Below are 27100 nucleotides of genomic sequence, written 5' to 3' on the forward strand. Positions count from 1 at the left end.
TGAAAATATTTTTTTCAATAAGCCTTACATGTTACATGTCATTTCTGTTAAGTGATGGACATGAATAGTGCGCAGGTGCACGTACGTTCTCAAAATAAAAAAATGCGCTCCAGATCAAATAACGGGCTCCGCATACTGGCGCGCTCTCACTATTCTGTCATTGTGCGGGTCGTTGTTGAGTTTTGGCACAGGGGACAATTGAATAAGAAGGAGCAGGACAAGTAGACCTGCATCTCCTACCGTTTTTGAAATAAAGGCAGTCAGGAGGAGAGTGATGATGATAATATCTTGAAGGATAACAGAATTTTCAGTGCTTTAAAATAATAACTTACTATTAAAAAAAAGCTATAAAATAATAAAAAAATATTCATTTAATTTTCAGTGTTTTAAAAGTCATTTCAATAAATAGCTAAATACCATGGGACTTCAAAGACAGATATTTTGTTGTAATGCATTTGTTCATTTTCAATTGAAATTAAAGCACATGTTTTCTACATATCCCATGATATTTTATTTTCTCTTATGAGGTGTATTACCAAAACACTCCGTCCATCTGCTCCTGGTCCGGCCCCCCTGTCAAATTTTAGAACCCTTTGTGGCCCTCAAGTCAAAAAGTTTGCTCACCCCTGGTCTACACTGTCCCATCACACACTCCCAGGGTCAGACACAGAGTGAAGCTCCCTCCGCACTGTCCCATCACACACTCCCAGGGTCAGACACAGAGTGAAGCTCCCTCCACACCGTCCCATCACACACTCCCAGGGTCAGACACAGAGTGAAGCTCCCTCTACACTGTCCCAACACACACTTCCAGGGTCAGACACAGAGTAAAGCTCCCTCTACACTGTCCCATCACACACTCCTGGGGTCAGACACAGAGTGACGCTCCCTCTACACTGTCCCATCAGAAATCCCCAGGGTCAGACACAGAGTGAAGCTCCCTCCACACCGTCCCATCACACACTCCCAGGGTCAGACACAGAGTGAAGCTCCCTCCACACCGTCCCATCACACACTCCCAGGGTCAGACACAGAGTGAAGCTCCCTCTACACTCTCATCACACACTCCCAGGGTCAGACAGAGAGTGGAGCTGTTCTGATTGAAGTGGGAGAAATCCGGTGCAGATCACAAGTCCTGGTTATGTGACCACTGACATCAGGCAGACAATCTCTGAAGAGTATTGATAATGGCTGGGGTCACCCATTTGGTAAAGACTCTGCCCAGAAGGCGGCAACAGCAAACCACTTCTGTAGAAAAATTTGCCAAGAGCAGTCACAGTCAAAGACCATGATCGCCCATGTCACACGACACGGCACATAATGAGTTTGGTGATGCTCACATTGGGACACTGGCCTTCTAGACTTCCCTCACCCCTTTGCTGGCTGTTTATGCCCCAAGGCCCTGAGATGAGAGGTTGAGTCCCACCAATTCATCACACCCCTCCCCCCACCCACCCCAGGATGGGGGGAGCCACCTGCCCCCACACCGCCACAGCCCTACCTGTCAACGAACATGACGATGAGGTCTTCCTTGTCTGCGTGCCGCTCCAGTTCTTTTTTCAGCCATCGGACCTTCTGGCCACCTCCCACCGTTCGTGCCACGTCCCCTCCCTTCCATTCTTCACCCAGACCCAGCACCTGGAACAGTAAAGAAAGCAACCCTCCTCAACACAAATGCACGGATCTCCCGGGCCACCAGCCGCGTGGATATATTAACACCCAGCTTGATAGGTTCCTGATTAGTAAGGGCAGCAAAGATTGGCGGGAGAAGGCAGGAGAAAGGGACTGACTGGACTAGTAAAGTTCAAAGTAAATTTTATTATCGTACATTGTCACCATGTACAACCCTGAGATTCATTTTCCTGCCGGCATAATCAGCAAATAGAATAGTAACTGTAACAAGATCTATGAAAGATCAACCAGAGTGCAGGAGACAACAAACTGTGCAAATGCAAATATAAATAAACAGCAGTCAATAACGAGAACATGAGATAATGAGATAAAGAGTCCTCAAAGTGAGATCATTGGTTGCTGGAACATCTGAATGGATGGGCAAGTGAATGTAGTCACCCCTTTGTTCAAGAGCTTGATGTTTGTGGGGTAGTGACAGTTCTTGAACCTGGTGGTTTAATCAGCCATGATGGAATAGCAGAGCCGATACAATGGGCTGAATGGCCTAATTCTGTTCCGATGCCTTATAGAACTGCCAACTGACCACAACCTTGTCTTCATTGACACACGAAAGCTTGTGTGCCTCAAAGACCCAGAGAGCTGTGTGGGCTGGAGTCAGGGCTTTATGCTTTGGCCCGTGGTAGGGACACCCATGCCAAACAGGTCGAAGGGTAGAGGTCTGACGAAGAGTGGCCCACCGGTCCTCCAGGTTTGGGGGTTCAGCTCAGGGCTAACAACCCTGACTGGTAAAACAAAATTGTTCCGGAAACAGCAATGAAGGATCCTTCTACATCTGAGTGACTTGCATGACTGACAGCAGTGAAAACCGACAGAAAGCTACTGACATGATGAAGGAAGCCATGAACGCTGCTGGAGATGGAGGACCTTCACTGCTGTCCTAAACACTAGTGGCATCACGGGCTCGAGAAGAAAACCTGACCGTGCTGAGGAGATGGAGGGCTGGTCTTGTCAAAACTAATGTATTTGCGATTGTGACAGGGGTGAAGCGGCCAGTACACAGGAATATCTCCTCTCTGTCTGGAAGGAAGGTGGGGGGTCTCTCTCAAAGTATAAAGATAAACATCTTACAATGAGGAGAAATCTCCCCCTAACAAGAAAAACAAAATCAGGAGTCTCTGGAATTCTCTCCTCCCCCTTCAGCAAGAGTGGCGAACATTTTTTTGATAGTGAGTGCCGGCAATAATTTTCTAAAAAATTTCTGGGATACCATGGTAATTTTGAGTAGAGATATCAATTAGTAATAGTTCTAGATTTTTTTTTAGGGTAAAGGATGAGTCCTGTTGCTTACTTATGCAAGTTCCTTTTATTAATAAATTCACATGAATAAAACTATATTTCATTAGGAGTTTGAGGAGATTGGGAGTCTCATCAAAAATGGTTGCAAATTTCTACAGATGTACCGTGGAGAGTATTCTGACAGGCTGCATCACTGTCTGGTATTGAAGGGCCAAAAGAAGCTGCAGAAGGTTGTAAGTCTAGTCAGCTCCATCTTGAGCACCAGCCTACAGAGTATCCAGGACATCCTTAGGGAGCAGTGTCTCAGAAAGGCAGTGTCCATTATTAAGGACCTCCAGCACCCAGGTCATACCCTTTTCTCACTGTTACCATCAGGGAGGAGGTACAGAAGCCTGAAGGCACACACTCAGCGATTCAGGAACACCTCTGCCATCCGATTCCTAAATGGACATTGAACTCTACTTTCTCATTCCCTCATTTTCCGCACGATTTACTCTCACAACCAATGGACTCACTTTCAGGGACTCTTCATTTCAAGCTCTCCAAATTTATTGCTTATTTATTTATTATTACTTTTTTTTTCTTTTTTTGTATTGGTGCAGCTTGCTGCCTTTTGTAGATTGGTGTCTGTCCGCCCTGTTGGGTGTGGCTGTTCATCGAGTCTGTTGTGTTTCTAGTATTTACTGCGAATGCCCACAAGGAAATGCGTCTCAGGGTGCGTATTTCCATTTATTTATCTACTAACATAAGGCGCGGAACAGGACCTTTCACCCACGCTGGCCAAGACCCTCGATTTAACCCTAGCCTAATCATGGGACAACCTATCAACCGTTATGTCTTCGGACCGTGGGAGGAAATCGGAGCGCCCGGAGGAAACGGGGAGAAGGTGCCAACTCCTTACAGGATCCTGTAAAGCGCTGTGCTAACCACTACGCTACCGTGCTGCCCCTATGCCCCATCCTTCACGTGAAGAAAGCTGCTCCTGGTAACCCTTTAGATCTGCTTGCAAACCAATGCTCTCTCGTTGTTTGCAACCCTTCAGTGGGAAAAGGCCGTGTACTTTTATACCGTCTATCCCCCTGGTGATCATTCCAGGCAATAAAGTCCAGGTCTACCCAACCTCAAATTGTAACTCAGATACCCAAGTCCAGGCATCATCCTGATGAACCTTTTCTGCATTCTTTCTAGCTTAATAATGTCTTTCCTATAACAAGCTGACTGTTATTGTACACAGTACTGCAGGTGCAGCCTCACCAATTTCTGATTGATGAAGGCCTGCATGTCGAATGTCTTCTTTACTTCTTCACCAAGTTCCTGGGTGTCATATATACAGTTTGATAACAAATTTGCTTTGAATTTTGACTTATTTTGTAATTTGCACTAACTTTATGTCTTTTCGTCATACTGCTGGCACAAAGCAACTCACTTCACATCGTATAGGACTGTGGTATTAATTCCAACTCCGATTTTTAATCAACAAAACAAAACAGCTGTCAAACCATGGCTGAAGGATTAGGCCCAATTCTACTCCTTGCATTTTGGGAAGGGTGGGAAAGGTCTTGGAGCTGGGGAGAGAAAGCAGTGTGCAGAAATTTCCAGATACGATGTACTTTGGCCTTAGATTGGTGAGACGGAGACAGCTCTTCTTGGAGCCAAAGGTTGGAGAGAGGGTGCGAAGAGCATAAGGGCTTCAGACAGGTCAGAAGTGAAGTTCCCACCAGCAAATCATCCAAGAGGAACTGGCCTAAAAAGCTGGTCAAAAGTCACAAAGTACGTATAGAGTACAGAGAAAATTTACAAAGATGTTGCCGGGTCTGGAGAACCTGAGTTATAAAGAAAGACTGAATAGGTTAGGACTTTATTCCTTGGAATGAAGAAGATAGAGAGGAGATTTGACAGAGGTATACAAAATTATGAAGGGTATAGATAGGGTAAGTGCAAGCAGACTTTTTCCACTGAGGATGGGTGGTACAACAACTAGAGGTCATGTGTTAAGGGTGAAAGGTGGAAATTTTTAAGGGAATATGAGAGGAAATTTCTTCACTCAGAGGGTGATGAGAGTGTGGGACGAGCTGCCAGCACAAGTGGTCCATGTGAGCTCGATTTCAACACTTAAGAGAAGTGTGGATAGGTACATGGACGGTGGGAGTATGGAGGGCTATGGTCCCAGTGCAGGTCAACAAGAATAGGCAGCTTAAATGGATCGGCACAGACTGGATGGGCCAAAGGGCCTGTTTCTGTGCTGTACTTTTCTATGACTAGATAAAACTTCAGGAAGTGGAACTTTGTAGGGATAGGGGAACAAATCAGGGGGAACCAATGGAAGGTAAATTTACAGGATAACGGGGAAAGTGGAACAAAGAGACAACACAGACTTGACGGAGTAAATGAACACTCTCTTTGCTATAACAACCCCAGGTACCAATACAGGGAAGGGAAAAGCCCAAGAGGAAGCTTTCAAGTTTCCAGGGAGCAGTTTACATGCATTCCTGAGTACAGAGCCTCCCAGTACTGCTGCGTACACAGGACGACGTGTTGAAACAGCTATGTAATCAACCACATTGCAGTTGACAACCTGGCAGAGACACAGCCCAGAATCTCTGACAAACTTCCGCAAATGTGTGGTGGAATATTGACTGGCTGCATCACAACCTGGTATGGAAACACCAAAGCCTTTGAACAAAAGATCTGACAAAAGGTAGTGAATTCACCCCAGTTCATCAGCGGTTAACCGTCTGCAGCGGGTGGAATCTGAGAGTAGTTCAACAATTGAGCACATCTACATGAAAACGACATCCATCAGAGATCCCAACCACCCAGGCCACGTTCTCTTCTCGTTTCTGCACAGGAGCCTCAGGACTCACAGCACCAGGTTCAAGAACAGTTACTACCCCTCAACCACCTTGAACAAAAGGGGATAACTACACTCACTTGCCCATCCATTGAGAAGTTTCCACAACCAAAATTATCTCATGTTCTTGTTACTTATTGCTATTTATTTATATTTGCACTTGCAGAGTTTGTTGCCTTCTACACTCTGGTTGATCTTTCATTGATCCTGTTCTATAGATTTGCTGAGTATGCCCGCAGGAAAATGAATCTCAGGGTTGTAGGTGGTGACATTTATGTACTTTGATAATAAAATTTTCTTCGAACTTTGGACTTTGAACCAGGCCAAAGTCTGACCATTAACCACCCATTCCCACAGATCCCATTTCATTCGCCCAACAACTACCCTCAGATTCTACCCACTGCGGACAGTTAACCCACTGACATCGCGTGTCATTAGGACGTGGGAGGAGGTCATGGTGGCCGCGAGGGAGAACATGCAAACTCCGCACAGACAACAGTCACTGAAAACCCTACTGACCACCTCAATTTCTGCCCCACGGTGTCAAAGATTATCCAGCGAAGCTGAGGCTATATGACATAAGAGCAGAATGAGGCCATTCAGCCCATCGTCTGCTTCGCCATTCCATCATGCCTACTTATCATCCCCCTCAACCCCATTCTCCTGCCTTCTCCCTGCGACTTTTGACACCCTTACTGATCGAGAACCTCTGCCGTAATTATCCAATCACTTGGCCTCTACAGACGGTTGTGGCAATAATGCACCACCCTCTGGCTAAAGAAATTCCTCCTCATCTCTGTTCTAAAGGGAGTCCTTTTAATCTGAGGCTGTGCCCTCGGGCAGGAGATGGAGGACCTTCATTGCTACCCTAACCGCCATCAGTGTAACAAGTAACATGTGCCCTTTGGCCCTCCATTCCTGCATTACTGGAAACATACTCTTCATGTCCACCGTCTAGGCCTTTCAATATTTGCAAAGTTCTAATGAGATCGCCCTTCATTCTTCTGAGCTCCTGACAGTGCAGACCAGAACCATCAAACACTCCTCATTCCTTAACCCTTCCATTCCCAGGATCATTCTAGTAAACCTCCTCTGGATCCTCTCAAATATCAGCACTCCTTTTTGCTTAAAGGGCCCAGACCTGTTCCCAGTACACCAAGTGTGGTCTGACCAATGCCTTATAAAGCCTCAAACTGGTTACCGGCTGCATCTGGCACCAGTGCACCCACCAAGAGCGAGGCAGACAGCATTTAGTGATCCTGCTGACCAGATCTGGACACTGCATTTATTGTAAGGACTTTGGAGAAGGTGCAGAAGAGGTTCAACAGGACTCTGCCTGGATATGAGGGCCTGAGCTAAAGGACAGGTTGGACAAACTTCTCTCGGCCGGTGGAGACTGAGGGGACACCGGAAAGAAGTTTGACAGATTATGAGAGGCACCGATAGAGCAAGCAGACGGGATCTTTTATGAGAGGCACGGATAGAGCAGGCAGACGGGATCTTTTATGAGAGGCACCGATAGAGCAGGCAGACGGGATCTTTTATGAGAGGCACAGATAGAGCAGGCAAACGGGATTTTTCTCCCAGGGTAGAACTGTCAAATTCATGGTATTTGAGCTCAGAGGGTGGTCAGTGGCTCAGCGGTCAATGTAACACTACTACAGCACCAGCAGAACAACTTCTGCCACCATCTGTAAGGAGTTTGCACACGTGGGTTTCTTCACTTTCCTTCCCTGTTCCAAAGACTGAGGATCCTTGTTCTAGCCGGGGTGGTAGAAGGGGACAAGCTCCCACTACCTATTAAATGCTCCCAGTGGCGTGCATCTCAAATAGCCTCTGACAACCAAGTCCAGCTCCTGACCTTCACGTGTGGCTTTCTACTGACAGAAGGGGCAAAGGTGGGTTACTGGCGCCTTAAAACCAGTTGCTTCGGGCAGATGGGGCTTGTCAGCCGTGGTTGGCAGCTCACCCGGGAGAAGGAAAACTCCGATCTCAAACCTCTGCTGCTTTGCGGCTGTATCCGCTCACGGGGAAGCTTCGGGAGTAAACCCCGAGGAAAAATATGGAGTTGGAGTCCCTGAGGCAGCCCTATGTTGAGTTCAATGCTGGCAACTCCTGCGATGTTGCTGGAGCCAAACTGTATCGGTCTCTGCCGTTTGTTTGAGTCCATCAGAAGTGAGGAGGTGGGAGCTTGCTACATGGACAAAAGCTTGCTTTCCATATCGTACAGCCCAGGCAGCCAGGACCGCATTTGGCCCACTCCCTCAAAAGACGTACAGACGGGTTAATAGGCAAGACCGTAAGATATAGGGGCAGAATTAGGCCATTTGGCCCATCAACTCTGCCCTGCTATCTCATCATGGCTGATCCATTTCTGTCTTGGCCCCATTCTCCTGCCTTCTCCCCATATCCCTCCATGCCCTGACTGATCAAGGTTAATTAGCCAAAAGGGTGTGATTGGTTGGCATGTGCTCCTTGGGCTGTAAAGGCCTGTTATCGTGCTGTATCTCGAAAAGAAGAAATACAACAGATTTGTGGAGACTGGGGTGGGGAAGTTTAAAGGAGGTGCATGCAGTAGGGACTTGGCGACTTTAGATTAATTAACTGGGCAGTTCGACAGTCACAGAAAGCAGCAAGGAATGGAGAGATGGGGACACGTACAGGCAGAAGGGATCAGACTGGCACAGAGGGCCTGTTCCGGACAATGTTCTAAGCGAGGACAACAGAGCACAGATCTCCCTTCCCAACAGGAACTGTGGAGACTGGGAATGTGCCCTATCTCCCCCACCCCCACCGATTACAGCCACCAGGCCACACACCCACTGCCCTGAGGACAATTCTGTCCACCTCCCCTCACCTTGATCGTGTAGTTAAAATGTTTTGCAGTCCGGATGAAACGTTTGAAGCCTTCAGTCTCACTGGTTGCCACAGTGATCACCAACAAGTTATCTGGGAGAGACAGGGTTAAAGGTGAAATCAGTGTCGGCACATAGAAAGTGAACACCATCCCCCATCCCATGTACGTAATATGCCCCCACCCCCACACACACAGACTTTGGGTCTTCAGCTTCCCCAATGGACTCACGGGGCCAGGGCTTTGGCCAATCAGCCCCAGGACTCACCAATGGTGATGAATGAAGACCCTGAATGAGGGCACTAACTCACTAACGACAAGACCACAAACAACAGGCCTCGAACTCAGTGTCACCGACTCGTGCACCCAGGGTGTCATGCACGGAACTCCAACCCCAGAATCCACCGATCACCAATGCCTGGCTGACTTGGGGGGTGGGGAGAGAGGTCTACCAACATTCGTCCTTGCTCGTATCCCAGTCTGACACCTGACTATGGACCTCCTTCAGCACACAACCCCACCGCTGGCCTCTGAATGCACAGTGGAGGCCTGGACTCTGTCCTGGCCTCTAATTCCACCACATCCCTGTCCCTCGACCCTAACCTGACATCTAACTCTCCTCCTCTCTGTCAGATCCACCCCAGCAAACCTACGTAGCAAAGCAACGAAGTCTCAACCACGACCTCGACAGATAACACAACTCGATGCCACCTTTACCTAGGAGTAGGAGTACACTGTTCCCTGAGAGTGGCGTCACAGGTAGACAGGGTGACGAAGAGGGTATTTACCACCCTGGCCTTCTTCAGTCAGGGCAATGAGAATCAGAACCACAATCGGCATATGTCATGAAATTTGTTGTAATGCGGTACAATGCAACACAGAATGATACAAACTGAGAATTACGGTGAGTATATATATATGTTTATCAAATGGTTAAATTAAATTAGTGCAAAAACAGAAATGTTTAAAAAGTGAGGTAGAGTTCATGGGCTTAATGTCCATTCAGAAATCAGATGGCAGAGGGGAAGAAACTGTTCCTGAATCGTTGAGCGTGTGCCTTCGGGCTCCTGTACCTCCTCCCTGATGGTAGCAATGAGAAGACGCATGTCCTGGGTGATGGGGGTCCTTAATGATGGGTGATGGGTGTCGCCTTTTTGAGGCACCCACTACTCCTTGAAGATGTCCTGGATATGACAGTAGCTCGTGCCCATGATGGAGCTGACTTATAACTCTCTGCAGCAGCCCTCCCCCCCCCCCCCCATACCAGACAGTGATGCAGCCAGTTAGAACGCTCTCCACACTACATCTGTAGAAATTTGAGTGCCTTTGGCAACATACCGAATCTCCACAAGCTCCTAACGAAATATAGAGACCGTCGTGCCTTCTTTATAGCTGCATTGATACTTTGCAACCTGGTTAGAACCTCAAGAGATACTGACACCCAGGATCTTGAAATTACTCACTCTTTCCACTTCACTTCTGTGAGGATTGGTTTGTGCTCCCTCGTCTTACTCTTTCTGATGTTCACAAACAGCTCTTTGGTCGTACTGATGCTGACTGCAATACTAGCCAATAGCTGATATACCTCACTCCTGTACACCCTCTCGTCACCATCTGAAATTCTGCTAACAATGGCTGTATCGTCAGCATATTTATAGATGGCACCCAGCCACCCAGTCATGGGTGTAGAGAGAGTAGAACAGTGGGCGAAGCACACATCCCTGAGAATAGAAGTTGGAAGATTATGTACAAGATATGGGCATAAAGGGATCTGCGAACAACACATGTCCAGAATTCATTGAAAGTGACATCATAGGTAGTGAGGGTCCTAAAGGAAGTTTTTGGTACATTGGCCTTCATAAATCAAAGTATCGCGTACAGGAGGTGGGATGTTATGTTGAAGTTGTACAAGACTTTTGGAGTATTGTGTGCAGTTTTGGTCACATATCTATAAGAAAGATGTAAATAAGGTTGAAGAATGCAGAGAAAATTTACAAGGATGTTGCCACGTCTGGAGGACCTGAGTTCTAAGGAAAGATTGAATAGGTTAGGCCATTATTCCCTAGAATGTAGAAGATTGAGGGAGATTTGACAGAAGTAGACAAAATTATGAGGCGTATAGATAGGGTAAATGCAAGCAGGAAGGCGAGACGACAACCAGAGGTAATGGGTTAAGCGTGAAAGGTGAAACTTCTCACAGGGTTGTGGTAGAGTGGAACGAGTGGCCAGTGCAAGTGGTGCATGCAAGCTCGATTTCAATGTTTTAGAGATGTATGTGGATGGTAGGCGAATGTATGGAGGGAAGTGGTCCCGGTGCAGGTCAATGGGAGTAGGCAGATAAATGGTTCAGCATGGCCTAGATGGGCCAAAGGGCCTGTTTCTCTGCTGTATTTTTTCTATGATTCTATGACCACACCTTGAGAACTGCACAGTTTTGTTCACTGATACTGTTCACATTGTACTCCCTCCAGCTTGACAATGACGAGTTATGAGAATGTTGCCAGGACTCAAAGACCTGAGTTATAGGGAGTGGCTAAGCACTTCATTCTTGGGAGTGTAGGAGACTGAAGTTAGCCTTACCAAGATCTGTAACGTCAAATGATTCCAGGATTGAAAGGCTTGTCATATGAGGAGCGTTTGAAGGCTCTGGGCCTGTATTCTCTTGAATTCAGAAGAATGAGGGGCAACCTCATTGAAATCTATCGAATGTTGAAAAGCCTCGATAGAGAGGATGCTTCCTATGATGGGGGAATCTCGAGGGGTGCCCTTCAAGAACAGAGATGTGGAGGAATTTCTTTAACTAGAGGGTGGTGAATTTATGGAATTCATTGCCACAGGAAGCCAAGTCATTGGGCGTATTTAAGGCAGAGGTTGATAGATTCTTGATTAGTCAGGGCATGAAGGGTTCCGGGCAGAAGGAAGGAGATTGGGGCTGAGGGGGAAAATGGATTAGCCATGATGAAATGGTAGAGCAGACTCGATAGGCCAAATGGCCTAATTTGGATGCTATATCTTATGTTCTTATAAAAGGCAATGATAGGTTGGGGAATCTCAAAATAGCGGGCATAGATTTAAGGGTGAGAGGGTTGAGATTTAACAGGAATCCAAAGGGCAACTTTTTCCACACAGAGGTTGGTTGGTGTAGGGAATGAGCTGCCAGAGGAAGTGGACGACTATAACAATATTTCAAAGACATTTGGATAGGTACATGGATTGTGGGTCAAACGCAGGTAAGTGAGACAAGCTTAGATGGGAAATCTTGGTGGGCATAGATAAGTCAGGACAAAGGGCCTGCTTCCATGTGATAGGGCTTAATGATCAGGCTTCCAACTCCAGGAAGCAATTAAAGATGTGCTATCATCCATTTAAGATGGCGCTGGTGAAGTACAGCGACTACTTGCTGGTAGCAGACAAATCAAGGTGAGGCATCAGGATCCAGGTCCGAGAGCAAGGAGACGTTTAATCGATTTGAGTGCTAGGCTGAGTTGAAGAGGATGGGTAAAGGCCGAATCAAAGCAGCAGGCCCCAGGCCTGAGAGTGTATCGAAACAGCAGGCCCCAGGCCTGAAAGCGTATTGAAACGGCAGGGCCCGGGCCTGAGAGTGAGGAACGATTTGCTGTTTGGTCGATTTAAGCACAGGGACAAATTGGAAAGGTTGGGTACAGGCCTGAAAGTGTATCGAAGAGGCAGGGCTCAGGTCTGAAAATGAGGAACAAACTGAGGTTTGAACGATTTAAGAGTTGGGACGAATTGGGAAGGTTGGGTACAGGTCCGAGAGCATATCGAAGAGGCAGGGCCCAGGTCTGAGAGTGAAGAATGACCCAAAAATTGAATGATATAAGGGCTGGGCTGAATTGGAGAGCATATCAAAGCAGTAGGGTCAGATCTGAGAGTGAGGAACAAACAGGTTTGGACGATCTAAGCGCCAGGTTGCATTGGAAAGGTCAGGTGCAAACTGAATCGAGGCAGCTGGGCCCAGGCTCAAGAGCAAGGAAAGACCCAAGGTTTGGCTGACTTAAGCACCTGGCCAAATTGGAAAAGTTAGGTATGGATCAAATTGAGATGGTAGGGCCCAGGTCTGAGAGTGAGGAACGATCCGAAGTTTGCACCACTGGGCCAGATTGAAATGGTTGGGGCCAAAAGCGAGGGATGGACTGGCACTCGGCTTGCTACTCCGTGAGGTTTACTCGACTCTGCGCTGAACTGAGGCCGAAGCCTGTAACTAACAGGCTCCTGGATCAGCTGCAGTGGCTGTGAACTCATTTTCATGCAACCCAGTTCTAGAAGTTATTTGTTTACTTTTATTGTTTGCATGATTTGTTTTCTTTCTGTCCAATGGGTGTTTGACTGTCTTTTTTTTAAATGGGTTCTACTGGGTTTCTTTGCTTTGTGGCTGCCTGTGAGGAGATGAATCTCAAGGTTGTATAGTGTATACAGACTTGATAATAAACGTACTTTGAGCAGGTTTACCAGTTTGATCTGAGAAATGAAGGGGGTTACCCCATAAGGAGAGATGCAGTCGCCTGGGCCTATGCTTGCTGGAATTCAGAAGAATGAGAGGAAATCTTATCGAAACATATAAAATCAGGGAAGTGATAGATAAGATGGAAGCAGGAAAGATGTTTCCACTGGTAGGTGACGTTAGAATTAGGGGAGATGGCCTCAAGATTTTGGGGAGTAGATTTAGGAAAGAGATGAGGAGAAAGTGAATTTTCCCAGATAGTAGAGAATCTGTGGAATTCTCTGCCTAGGGAAGCAGTTGAGGCTTCCTCATTAAATATATTTAAGATACAGTTAGATAGAATTTTGCATAGCAGAGAATGAAGAGTTACATATAAAAGGTCAGTAAAACTAAAGAACTGATTGTGGACTTCAGAGAGTGTAAAATTAGTCAGCTCCATAATATCCAGGACATTTTCAAGGAGCGATACCCCCATCGCCCAAGTCATTCCTTTTTCTCATGGCTACCATCAGGAAGGAGGTACAGAAGTTTGAAGACCCACACTCACCGATTCCTCTGCCATCTCATTTCCTAATGGACAATTAACCCATGAACACTACCTAGCTACTTTTAAAATTTTTATTTTTGCACTACTTATTTAACTATTATATAAGAGCAGGCCTGATGGACAAGATGGCCAAGCCTTGTCCCTGTTTCTAATAACCCACAACATTAGAGCAATAATCTCAGGTCTGGGGAGGTGAGGTGAAATTGAGAATATCTTTACTTGTCCCAGATACATCAAAATATATAGTGAACACCTATGTTGTTCATCCACTATAGCTCAGTATTTAACACCATCATTCCCACAATCCTGATTGAGAAGTTACAGAACCTGGGCCTCTGTACCTCCCTCTGCAATTGGATCCTCAGCTTCCTTAACCAGAAGACCACAGTCTGTGCAGATTGGTGATAACATCTCCTCCTCGCTGACAATCGGCACTGGCGCACCTCAGGGGTGTGTGCTTAGTCCATTGCTCTACTCTCTCTATACCCATGACTGTGTGGCTAGGCACAGTTCAAATACCATCTATAAATTTGCTGACAATACAACCATTGTTGGTAGAATCTCAGGTGGTGACGAGGAGGTGTACAGGAGTGAAATATGCCAACTAGTGGAGAGGTGCCACAGCAACAACCTGGCACTCAATGTCAGGAAGACAAAAGAAATGATTGTGGACTTCAGGAAGGGTAAGACAGAAGAACACATACCAATCCTCATAGAGGGATCAGAAGTGGAGAGAGTGAGCAGTTTCAAGTTCCTGGGTGTCAAGATCTCTGAGGATCTAACTTTGTCCCAGCATATCGATGTAGTTATAAAGAAGGCAAGACAGCGGCTATACTTTATTAGGAGTTTGAAGAGATTTGGCATGTCAACAAATACACTCAAAAACGTCTATAGTTGTACCGTGGAGAGCATTCTGACAGTCTGTATCACTGTCTGGTATGGAGGGACTACTGCACGGGACCAAAAGAAGCTGCAGAAGGTTGTAAATCTAGTCAGCTCCATCTTGGGTACGAGCCTACAAAATACACAGGATATCTTCAAGAAGCCGTGTCTCAGAAAGGCAGCATCCATTAAGGACCTCCAGCACCCAGGACGTGCCCTTTTCTCATTGTTACTATCAGGTAGGGGGTACAGAAGCCTGAAGGCACACACTCAGCGATTCAGGAACAGCTTCTTTCCCTCTGCCATCCGATTCCTAACTGGACATTGAACCCGTGAACAATACTTCACATTTTTATATTATTTCTGTTTTTGCACGATTTTTAATATATTCAATATAGATTGATCTACTTTTTATTATTTTTTTCTTCTTCTCTATTATGTGTCGCTTTGAACTGCTGTCGCTGCCACGTTAACAAATCCCACGACACATGCCGGTGATAATAAACCCGATTCTGAACTGCGTTGTTTGCCTCAAATCAAATCAACGGGGATTGGAGCAAATCAGCTAATCAAGGACAGAACTCGCCTCTGGGATCTGCCCTTGACGTGACGAAGGTCCACCTGGACTACAAGCCCGAGGACAGCAGTATCCTCACGTCCAGTGGCTCATCTCTCCACCAAGGCCTTTGACCTTCCACATTCCACCTCTAACCCCTGTCAATCACTCAGAAACAAGCTTTAAAAGAAAGGCACATTCTCGACATTCCAGTGTCGTACACACCACGCACTGACAGACTGATACACACACAGACACATACACACTCACACAGACACAAGAAACCCTCCCTTCCTTCCGGCCCCAGGCTATGTAACCAAGAAGACCAAAGATTTACTTTCACAAACACAGGAGATTCTGCAGATGCTAGAAACCATGAGCAACACACACAATGCTGGAGGAACTTAGCACGTCAGGTACCATCACCAATGGAGGTCTATGAAATTTCAGGCTGGAATGTCGACTGCTTATTCCCCTCCACAGATGCTGCCTGACTTGCTGAGTGTATTTATTTTAAGTGATACAGCAGAGTAACAAGTCCTTCCGGCCCAACGAGCTGGCACTGCCCAGTTACACCTGTGCGACCATTTAAGCGACTGACCTGTACGTCTTTTGCATGGAGTGTGTGAGGGGAACTCCTCCGCACAGAGGGTGGTGAGAGTGCGGATCGGGCTGCCAGCAGAAATGGTGGATTTAAGCTCAATTTCATCACGTGAGGGAAGTTCGGATAGGTACACGGATGGTAGGGGGTTGGGGGGCTATGGTCCTGGTTCAGGTCAATGGGAGCAGGCACGGACTGGATGGGCTGAAGGCCCATTTCTGTGCTATAGTCCTCGATGACACTCTGTTTCCGGGAGTGGAGGAGTTGCGTTCTAAAGGAACAGGATAAGCTGGGGCCTTTTGCTTTCTCTTGTGCATAGGAGGCTCAGGGGTAACCTTATGGAGCAGGGGTTCCCAACCTGGGGTCCACAGTTAGATGTGTGGGTCCATGGCATAAAAAAAGCCTGGAAACCCCTCTTGAGAGGTTTATCAAAGCGTGAGAGGCATAAATAAGGTGGGTGCTCCAAGAGTTCAAAACTTGAAGGCACAGCTTTAGGGTGAGAAGAGAACGATTTGAAAGGAATCCAGGGGACAACTTCTGGGTAAGTGGAACAAGGTGGTAGAGACAACACTTGCATAGGAAGGGTTTAGAGCAGGGTTTCCCAACCTGGGGTCCATGGACCCCTCAGTTCATGGTACTAGGCCATGGCATTAAAAAAGTTGGGAACCCCTGGATCAGAGGGATATGGGCCAAACATGAGCAAATGGGACTGGCTCAGGCAGACAACATGGCTAGTACTAACAAGCTGGGCCGAAGGGCCTGTTTCTGCGCTGTGTAACTGCAACTTTATAACTTGTGGAAAGGCAAGCTGGCTGTCAAACCAAAGCTCAACAAGAACGGACTGTGAACTCCTCTCCTCACTGTTGTCACATGGAAGAACCGACTGGAAACTACCAGAAGTGTGTTAGAGATCAGCTTCTGCGACGCGGACACCGCAGGACTTGATGCCCTGCCTGAAATGCACTTTGAAGGTGAAGACTCTGCAGAGGGTGAGAAGATGCTGACAGGATCATTGGGGTCTCTCTTCCACCCGTCTGAGAGAGTGCGGCGTGAGAAAGACCACTAGCATTGTCAAGAAACCCTCCCATTTGTCCAGCAATCCCTTTGACCCCCTCCATCACCAGGCAAGAGGCATCAGAGCATTAGGGCAAGCATTGTTCAGATGGGAAACAACTTCTCTCCCCCGGGACGACTGAACTCCCTGCCACTTTCCACGTCTCACTGAGCATGAGGTGCCAGTAGCTTTCTACTGGTCCCTTTTAAACCCGGCTTCTGTTCACTTACTCGTGGTGATACTACCTTGTGAGAGTGAGAGTCATGTCGTGTCACCTTGGGCCGATGAACGTGGTTTCGTTTAGCGGTGTACATGTGCACAATTGAATGACAATAAGCTTGGCCTCCACCTTGAAGAGCTGAGGCTTCCGACCCAGGATGAGAGGGAGATGTACGGGAGCGAGGCAAATCGGCCGGTTGAGTAGTGTCACAACAACCACCTCTCGCTCAGTGCCAGCAGGACCAAAGACCTCAGCAAGGGGAAGAGGATGTTCAGTTCATTGTTCACTATCACATGCTATTCCCCTGTCATAGTCATAGCACAGAAACAGGCCGTTCAGCCCATCTAGTCCAGGCGTCCCATTTGCCTGCACCCAGATTACAGCCTGCTCCCCCCATCCAAACTTTCACCAACAACACTCAGATTCCTGCACGCTGTTGAGAAGTGGGGCAGTGGGGCGAACCCATAGGAAGAATGAGCAAACTACACACACAGGGTCAGAGGTCAGAATCGACCCCCCCCCCCCCCCCCCCCAGAGCCGTGGGGTAGCAACTCTACCCACCGTGCTTCCCAGCCACTCCTGCAGGAGCAATCAGAGCTGACTTGCTGACTTCATCTGCGCAGGACCCAACCCCAACCACAGCTCCACCACTAAGCGGGACAGCGGATTCAAATTGGAAGGACGTGTAACCGCCAGGATCCCCGAAGGGCCCAGATGTCTTTGGGGCGTCACGGTAGCGTAGTGGAGAGCACGACCTTTACAGTGAGTTCAATTCCTGCTGCTGCTTGCGAGGAGTCCGTACTGCTGGGTGGCACAGATCGAGGGGCTGGAGGAGCCTGCATCTCAATAAATGAAATAAAAGTCTCAGCCAGTGGATCGAGCTGCTATCGCCCAGCACCTGAGAGACCAGGGAGCTCACCCTCCCTGTGGTAACGGCTTTCTCCCCTCACCCCAGGTACTACAGTTCCCCAAACATCCCAGTGACGTGGGGGGGGGGGGGGGTGCTGCCGGGATAATCGGCCCCAGTATGTAGGGCAGAATCTGTGGGGAGTTAGAACACAGAAGAGAACAGCAGTGAAAAAATCAGAAACACCCAAACACGAATCCCTCCTACCTACACCATGTCCATATCCCTCCATCTTCCTCACATCCATCTGCCTATCCAAACGTCTCTTAAAAGCCTCCAATGTATTTGCCTCTACCACCAATCCAGGCATCCACCTCTCTGAGTAAAACACTTACCCCTCACACCCCCTTTGAACCTACCCCCTCTCACCTTCAATACATCCCCTCTGGTATCAGACATTTCTACCCTGGGAAACAGATATTCCTTGTCCACTCTATCGATGTCTCTCATAATCTTATAAACCTCCATCAGATCTCCCCTCAGCCTCCGGCACTCCAGAGAAAATGACCCAAATTTATCCGGCCTCTCGTGACAGCAAATGCCCTCTAATCCAGGCAGTATCCTGATAAACCTCTTCTGCACCCTCTCCAAGGCCTCAACATCCCTCCTACAGTGGGGCAACAAGAACTGTTGCCATACCATCTCGAGTCACTTAAGCAGCTTTCCACTCTGGTCAGAAACGGCCACACAGGCCACCTGTGCACAAGAACGGCTGGACGCTCTCCCTGTGATGGTGTGGGGGCCCCAGGTCCTTCCATATCAAGATGATTTGCTGGAATGCTGGGCTAATCGAACACTATAAATTGTCCCCTAGTGTGTGGGTGATGGGGGAGGGGGAAGAGGTGAAGTTGAGGGGAACATTCATTTCCCTGGCAGCATACTCAGCAAATCTATAGAACAGTAACTATAACAGGATCAACGAGAGATCAAGCAGAGTGCAGAAGCCAACAAACTGTGCAAATGCAAATATAAATAAATAGCAGTAAATAACAAGAACATGAGATAGAGTCTGTAAAGTGCGATCACTGGCTGTGGGAACATCTCAATGCATGGGCAAGTGAGTGTAGTTAACCCCCTTCGTTTCTAGAGCCTGATGGTTGAGGGGTAGTACCTGTTCTTGAAGCTGGTGGTGTGTGTCCTGAGGTTCTTGTGCCTTCTACCCAATGGCAGCAGCAAGAAAAGAGCATGGGGAGGATAGCGTGAGGGGTCAGTGTGAGAGGGTGGCTAATGGTCAGGGTCCATTTCTACATTGCATTCCCCCCCCCCCCCCCCCCCCATAAACCAGGTTGGACAGACTGGGATTTTATTCCTTGGAGGGTAGGAGATTGAGGGGTGGCCTTCCAGAAGTGTATAACTCATGAGGGGTGTTGATTGCATGCTTTCACTCCGTCTTTACCCTAGGGTTAGGGAATCAAGTAAATTGCCCCCCACCGCCCTGTGTGTGTGGGTGGGAGGGGGGTAACCCAGTGGAATGTGGGAAAACTAAAAGCTAGGATGGCTGCTGGTCAGCATTCTATGGGCTCAATGGCCTAACTGTTCCTATGGCTCTGACACTCAAAGGTAGGTCTAGTAATATCCCAGTGAGAGGAGGCAGTGAGAGGAGGTGGGTAGAGTTATTCGTTACGTACCATATCATATGACGTAGGCAATCATGGTCTCTGTGATGGTCCTGGCAAATTGTTTCTACAGAAATAGTTTTACAGAACTACCTTCTTCTGGGCAGTTTGACTCCAGCCATTAGTCAAGTCAAGTCGCTTTTTATTGTCATTTCGACTATAAACTGCTGGTACAGTACACAGTAAAAATGAAACAACGTTCCTCCAGGACCCTGGTGCTACATGAAACAACTCAAAACTACACTAGACTATGTGAGACAACTCAAGGTTACAGTAGACTACATAAAACAACACAAAAGCTATCAACACTCTTCAGAGTGTGCCTGGCATCGGTGGTCGCATAACCAGGATGTAATGTTGAGGCTTTATCAAACACTAGTGAGGCCTTACTTGGAGAACTGTGAGAAGTTTTATCTGAGAAAGGATGTGTTTATATCAGAGAGGGTACAAAGAAGGTTCACAAAAATGATTCTGGGATTGAACAGCTTGCCATCTAGGGAGTGTTTGCTGGCTCAGGGCCTGTATTCACTGGAATTCAGAAGAATGAGGGGAAATCTCACTGACACCTATCAAATGTTGCAAGGCCTCAAAAGAGTGTGGAGAGGATGCTTCCTGTGGTGGGGGAGTCTAAAAACAGAGGGCACAGCCTCAGAATAGAGGGATGTCCTTTGAGAACAGAGATGAGTAGGGATTTCTTTAGCCTGAGAGTGGTGAATCTGTGGAATTTGTTGCCACAAGCAGCTGTGGAGGCCAAGTCATCAGCAGAGGTTGACAGACTCTAGATTAGTCAGAGCATGCAGGGATCAGGGAGAAGGCAGGAGATTTGAGGCAGGGAGGGAAAATGAAGCAGCCATGGTGGAGCAGACTTGATGGATTAGGCAATCTTGTGGTCTTGCCGATGGAATGACCTACCCACATGGCAACACAGGTTTTTGCCGTATCCCAGTACATGTGACAATAATAACAATCTAATGGATGAGTATTAAATACATCCTGAAAATAGAGAGAGGATTCAGTGGCTGAGATGAAAATTCCAAAAGATGAATGGAGATATCTGAATCTGTACCCAATTGAAATGCGGAGATGTGTGGAGAGGAAGGTAGCAGGAGGGCGGCGGGAGCGAGGGGGAGAGGGGGCAAAGGGGGCGGCAGGAAGGGCAGGGGGGAGGGCGAGAGGGGGAAGGGCCGAGAGAACAGTACAGGGCCTTCGGCCCAAAATGTTATGCCAACTTCTCAATCTACTCTAAAATCACTGTCACCCTTCCCTCGTTTTGGTGGAATACCGTAGCGGACGCACAGACCGGGAAACGTCAGAGAAAAGGAATTTAAAGGGCGCCGAGGGGGAAGCCGGTGAGTGTCGGGAAAGTAAAGAGGGGTAGGGATATCATGTTTCTCCGAACGTGACCCTCCCTCTGGTTCTGGAGAACCTGGACCGTGTGGGTGGATGCTGCACCACCTACTTTGTCAAGTTCCAAAAAGAACCCTACAAGTTGTAAGAGGAATGCTGAGGGCTCCCACGGAACTTCTGGAAGTTGGAGCCGGGGCTGTTAACGTCTTTCCGTTCTCTACCTATCCCACCGGGAGTCGGCTCCGGGTGAATGGACCCGTCTAGGAGACGCTGTAGCGGGGACCCGTGGCGACCTGGCCCGGATCGCCCCCCACCCACCCACCCACCTTCCTCACCTGGAGACAGGGCCCTGGGCTCGGCTCCCGCGGCCCAACAGGATCCCAGCAGGACGCAGGCGCCCACCAGCAGCACCAGCAGACACATCGCCCTCTCCCCACAGCTCCGCCGCGACTGAGCTGGCGCAGGCGATTCGCTGCAGAGTAACGGGCGGCTCAACCAATCAGCGGCCGCGACGCCGCCGGCTCCGCCAATGGGAGCGCGGCGGAGGGCGGGGCCTGTCGCTCCAGGTCGGCCCGGGGCTGCCGAGAGGCGGAGGGGGTGAAATCACGGAAAGAGGGGATGAGAGTCAGGGACAGAATGAACTCTCTCCAGTGTCGGGACATTATTATCTGAATCTGTTTGTATAGCCATTGCCGTGTCTTTTTTGAGATTGTAGCAATGTGTTGGGGCCGGGATAGATCTTCAGAGATGTTGACATTCCGGAGCTAGAAACTGCTCGCCCTTTCCCTCAGTGACTCCTCAGGTAGCTTTGGAGGCTAGGCCGCTGGGAGTATTTAAGGTGGAGGCTGATCGTTTCTTGATTAGTCAGGGTGTGAAAGGTTACGGGGAGAAAGCAACCGAAAGAGGTCGAGAGGAATCAGCCGTGATGAAATGGCGGAGTAAACTTGATGGGCTGAATGGCCTAATTCTGCACCAATGTCTTGTGGTATAATGAGGATTGGTGTGTGTTCGCTCGACATTCCCTTCCTGAAGTCCACAATCAACTCCCTGGTCTTATTGACGCTGAGGTTGTTGCTGCTACACCACTCTATCAGCTGATCCATCTCACTCCTGTATGTTAGTCCTCCTCGTCACCATCTTGAGATTCTGCCAACAGTAGTGGTGGCATCAGCAAAATGTATACCGTAAACGGCGTTTGCACTGTTCCTAGTCACAGAGAGAGTAGAGCGGTGGTCTGAGCACACATCTTCAATGTGTTCAGTAACTAGCTGCTACCAAAATCCAAACCTCTTAAACGGGAGTTGATTACATCTCTCTGCCCTCTCCAGTAATAATCTTGGTGCAATAACGTGTGAGCTGTTAACTTTGGGGGAATCAAGCAGTTGCGGTAGGCACGGAGGAGTTTGGTATAACAAAGGGATCTGGGACTATGGGTCCATAATTCCTTGAAAATGTTGCCTCGGGTTGATACGGTCGTGAAAAAAAAAGCTTTTAGCACTCTGGCCTTCTTAGATCAAGGTACTGAGTACAGGGGCGCGATGTTTTAAAAACTTACTGTAATAAGGTTTTATTATTTAAAAAATCGCGTGGTAATACTGCGGCGAAGGAAAAAAAAATCACGGCATACGCTGGTGATTCTAATGTGACACTAATAAAGCAATTTACCAGTTTCACTAATCGAGCACAGCACAGCACGGGTTAACCAGGGCACAAGCTGAAGTTGGAGCTCCCCGGCCGGTGCAGACGGCTGTCCCAGATCGCGGTACAGGGAGAGACGGGAGCGCAGGGGGGACAGGCAGGGAGAGAGAGCAGGCTTCAACAAAGTACACATCCAGAACGTGTTGCAATGCCTGAAGCAGCTGCGGAACATTCTGGAGCCGGAGGAGGGGGGGGGGGCAGTGAGGCAGCGAGCCAACAGAACTGGGACTGGAAACTGCTTCAAACTCTTGCCGAGGGCCGGCTCGGAACTTTCCAGAAAGTCGCTCCCGGTGCTGGGTGGAGCGAGAAGCTAGCTGGGGCTCCCACCGGCAAGGTGATCAGGGGGTGGGGGCATTAACACACAACACACACGCTTCCGCCGCTAAATTTAGAGAAATGGGCTTGAGTTATTTCTATAAAAGGAACCGGTTTGTTAGGGGAGGAGGGGGAGATGGGAGGGGAGGAGAGAGGAGAGAGAAGGAGAAGAGAGGGGGAAGGGAGGTGGGAGGAGGGGAGAGAAAGGAGGGGTAGAGGGGGGAGAAGGGGTGGGGGAGGGGAGGTGGGAGGAGAAGGGAGGGAAGGTGGGAGGAGAAGGGAGGTGGGCAGAAGGGGGAACAATGGGAGGAGAGGTGGGTGACGGGGAGAAGGGAGGGGGAGGGGAGTGAGAGAGGGGGAGAAGGGAGGTGGGACAAGGGGAGGAGAGGTGGGGGAGGGGTGGAAGGAGGAGGGGAGGTGGGAGATGGGGAGGGGAAGGGTGGGGAGGAGGAGGAAAGGGGAATATGGGGAAGGAGATAGGAGTTAAGGAGGAACTAGGGGAAGAGAGGAAGGGGAATGGGCAAGAGTGAGGGGGAGGAGATGGGGTAGAGAGAAGGGAGGGGAAGAGAGGATTGGAGAGAGAGGTGGGGAAGAGTGAGGGGTGGGAGAAGAGAGAGGTGGGGGAAGAGAAGGGGTAGAGGGAAGGGGTGGGGAGAGCGGGGGAAGAGAGAAGGGGAGGTAAGTGGGTGGGGGAGAGAGAAGGGGGAGAGGATTAAGAGGGAGGTGAAGAGGGGGGCTGAAATAAAGATGGGTTGAAAAGAGGGGGAGGGGTGGGGAACTGGGGAGAGTAGGGGGAGGGAGAGCGGGGTACAGTGGGGGAAGGGGAGGGGATCGGGGAGGGAGAGCGGGGTACAGTGGGGGAAGGGGGAGGGGATCGAGAAGGGAGCAGAGGGGCAGATTGTGGGAGGAAGGGCTGGGGGGAAGATGGGTAGGGGAGGAGGGGGTGGGGAGAGGGAAAAGTGGGATAGGGAGAGTGAAAGGAGGCAGGGAGGATGAGGTGGGAGGGGGAGTAGGATGAGGAAGGCAAGGAGGAGAATGGGGGGAGATGAGGAGTGGAGGGGGATTAAGTAAAGCAGGGGAGTGGGAGAGTGGTGAAGGGTGAAAGAGGGAGGGGATATGGAGAAGAGGGGGATAAAAGGGAAAGGAAGTTTGAAGGACTGGGACTGGGAAAGTGGGAGAGGGAAAACGGGAGCAGAGGCAAGAAGGGAAGGAGGGGCAACTGAATGCCATGGTGGTGGGAGAGGGAAGCATTTCCCGTCAGCATATCCCAGAGAAACATGCTTCTCGGGACACCGGTCTGTTTGTGTCAGAGAGTTCACAGATACTCTTCCGAGGAAGGGTAATGGGACCCTCCCTCGAGGGGCTTTTCTCTTTCTTGGGTTAATATTCCTCCAGAAGTTTCCCCTGTGACTTCAGGGCTCCCTTAACCTGCCTGACACTGTGTGGGGGCTCGCTCCTCCCCCCTCCCCCTCCACAGCGCAGAGCCTGCTCATACGATGCGGGTCTCTCTCATGGGTTTTGAACCTACTGTCCCTGTCTTTGGGGAGGGGGGCTGTCCCCATAATATCCAGCTCCTGGGATGAGGTGGGCGGCACGATGACTCCGCAGGCAAAAGTCGGAAGGACGAAGCCCAAAGGAATCGGAGAGTTTGAAGGGGTCCCTGGGGTTGGCAGTCCGAGTGAAACCAGAATGTGAGACGCAAGATCAGTGAGGCGTGAACTGAAGTCTGAAGAAGAGGCCCAAAGGGGTCACTGGGGTCGAAAGTCCAGGCACGACTGGATGTTTGAGGTCGAGATGTCAAGCCTGTGACTGGCGACTCTTGGGGCGAAGTCCAACGTCTGAGACCTGGTGCCCGTGTGTCTGAGAATCCGGGTCAGGAACGAGAGGCCTGGGCTGTGTGCGGTGGGTGGGAACGATGGGACAGGGCTAGAGTCAGAAGAACGAGGTGGGGAAATCTCACCTAAACCTATCTAACATTGCAAGGTGGATGTGGAGAGGATGTTTCCTGCAGTCGAGGACCAGAGGGCACAGCCTCAGAATAGGATGACGTCCCTTTGGAACAGAGTTAAGGAGGACAAGCCATGTTCACACCAGAACGTGTGGCGACACTTTCCAGCTGCTCCCAGAACAACCTTGCATTTGTTGGTTAACACAAAACTCATTTCCCTGGATGTTTTCATAAATAAAGTCTGAATCCACCCCATCCACTTTAACTATACCCAATGAATTGGCCTCCACAGCTGTCTGTGACAACAAATTTCAGATTCACTTCCCTCTGGCGAAAGAAATTCCTCCTCATCTCCATTCTAAAAGGACTTCTTTCTATCCTGAGACATCCTCTCCATGCCCACTCTATCGTGGTCTTTCAATATTCAATACGCTACAATGTGACTCACCCCTCATTCTTCTAGACTCCAGCCAGTACAGGCCCAGAGCCATCAAACACTCCTCATATGTCAACTCTTTCATTCCAGGATCATCCTTGGTAGTGTGGAGGAGCAGAGGAATCTGGGGGTACATGTCCACAGATCCCTGAACATTGCCTCACAGGTAGATAGGGTAGTTAAGAAAGCTTATGGGGTGTTAGCTTTCATAAGTCAAGGGATAGAGTTTAAGAGATGTGATATAATGATGCAGCTCTATAAAAGTCTAGTTAGGCCACACTTGGAGTACTGTGTCCAGTTCTGGTCGCCTCACTATAGGGATGTGGAAGCATTGGTAAGGGTACAGAAGAGATTTACCAGGATGCTGCCTGGTTTAGAGAGTATGGATTATGATCAGAGATTAAGGGAGCTAGGGCTGTACGCTTTGGAGAGAAGGAGGATGAGAGGAGACATTATAGAGGTGTATAAGATATGAAGAGGAATAGTGGACAGCCAGCGCCTCTACCCCAGGGCACCACTGCTCAGTACAAGAGGACATGGCTTTAAAGTAAGGGGTGGGAAGTTCAAGGGGGATATTAGAGGAAGGGTTTTTCACCCAGAGAGTGGTTGGTGCGTGGAATGCACTGCCTGAGTCAGTGGTGGAGGCAGATACACTAGTGAAGTTTAAGAGACTACTAGACAGGTATATGGAGGAATTTAAGGTGGGGGGTTATATGTGAGGCAGGGTTTGAGGGTCGGCACAATATTGTGGGCCGAAGGGCCTGTAATGTGCTGTACTATTCTATTTTCTATCCTTGTAAATCTTCTCTGAACCCTCTCCAATGCCAGTACATCTTTTCTTGGATAAGGGGCCCAAAACTGCTCACAACACTCCAAATTTGGTCCAACCAATGCCTTATTAAGTGTCAGCGTTACAGCCTTGCTTTTATATTCTTGTTCTCTCAAAACAAAATCTAACGTTGAATTTGCCTTTTTCTCACCACCGTCTCCTGGGTGTTACCATTTCAGAGGGTCTGTTCTGGCCCAGCACATCAATGCAAATACAAAGAAAGCAGAACGGTACCTCTACTTCCTTTGAAGTTCGTGAAGATTCGGTGTGGCATCTAAAACCTTGACTAATTAATATAGGCGTGTAGTGGAGGGTATATTGACTGGCTGCATCACAGCCTGGTACAGGAACACCAATGTTGTCGAACAGAAAATCCTACAAAAAGCAGAGGATACGGCCCAGTCCAACACAGGTAAATCCCACCCCACCATTGAGCACATCTACACAAAGCATTGTCACAGGAAAGCAGCACCCATCATCAGGGGCCCCACATGCTTTCTTGTTGCTGTTAGCAGGAAGATGATACAGGAGCCTCAGGACTCACAGTACCAGGTTCAAGAACATTTATTACCCCTCAACCATCAGGGTCTTGAACTAGCCATCATAAGATATAGGCGCAGAATTAGGCCATTTGGCCCATCACTTCTGCTCCACCATTTCATCATGGCTGATCCATTTCCCTCTCAGCCCCAATATCTGCCTTCTCCCCAAATCCATTCATGCCCTGACTAATCAAGAATTCGTCAATCTCTGCCTTAGATATACCCAATGACCTGGCCTCCACAGCTGCCTTATGGCAAAGAATTCCACAGATTCACCACCCTCTGGCAAAAGAAATCCCTACTCATCTTTGTTCTCAAAGGACACCCCTCTATTCTGAGGCTGTGTCCTCTGATTTTAGACTCCCCTGCCAAAGGAAACATCCTCTCCACATTAAGGCCCTTCAACATTTGTTAGGTTTCAAGGAAGTCCCCCTCATTCTTCTGGAATCCAGCTAGTACAGGCCCTGAGCCAATCAAACACTCCTCATCTGACAAGCCTTTCAATTC

The 27100-nt window shown here is 48.7% G+C and overlaps 1 protein-coding gene across 2 annotated transcripts in view; it reads right to left on the reverse strand.

Moving 5' to 3' along the window:
* LOC132396930 (multifunctional procollagen lysine hydroxylase and glycosyltransferase LH3-like) overlaps positions 1–21403 on the reverse strand; it is a 149367-nt gene extending 127964 nt beyond the window's left edge. The window contains exons 1-3 of one of the 2 annotated variants that reach the window (XM_059975045.1): positions 21161–21403; positions 8637–8728; positions 1502–1638 (exon numbers count right to left, since the gene is read on the reverse strand). In XM_059975045.1, coding sequence (XP_059831028.1) covers positions 1502–1638; positions 8637–8728; positions 21161–21248 — 317 coding nt within the window. In that variant the 5' untranslated portion in view covers positions 21249–21403. The remainder of the gene's footprint in view (positions 1–1501; positions 1639–8636; positions 8729–21160) is intronic. The other variant, XM_059975046.1, reaches the window with a different exon arrangement.
* Positions 21404–27100: the final 5697 nt, after the last annotated feature.

The sequence above is a fragment of the Hypanus sabinus genome, chromosome 7 (genome assembly GCF_030144855.1).
Source record: "Hypanus sabinus isolate sHypSab1 chromosome 7, sHypSab1.hap1, whole genome shotgun sequence".
NCBI classification, from domain to species: domain Eukaryota; kingdom Metazoa; phylum Chordata; class Chondrichthyes; order Myliobatiformes; family Dasyatidae; genus Hypanus; species Hypanus sabinus.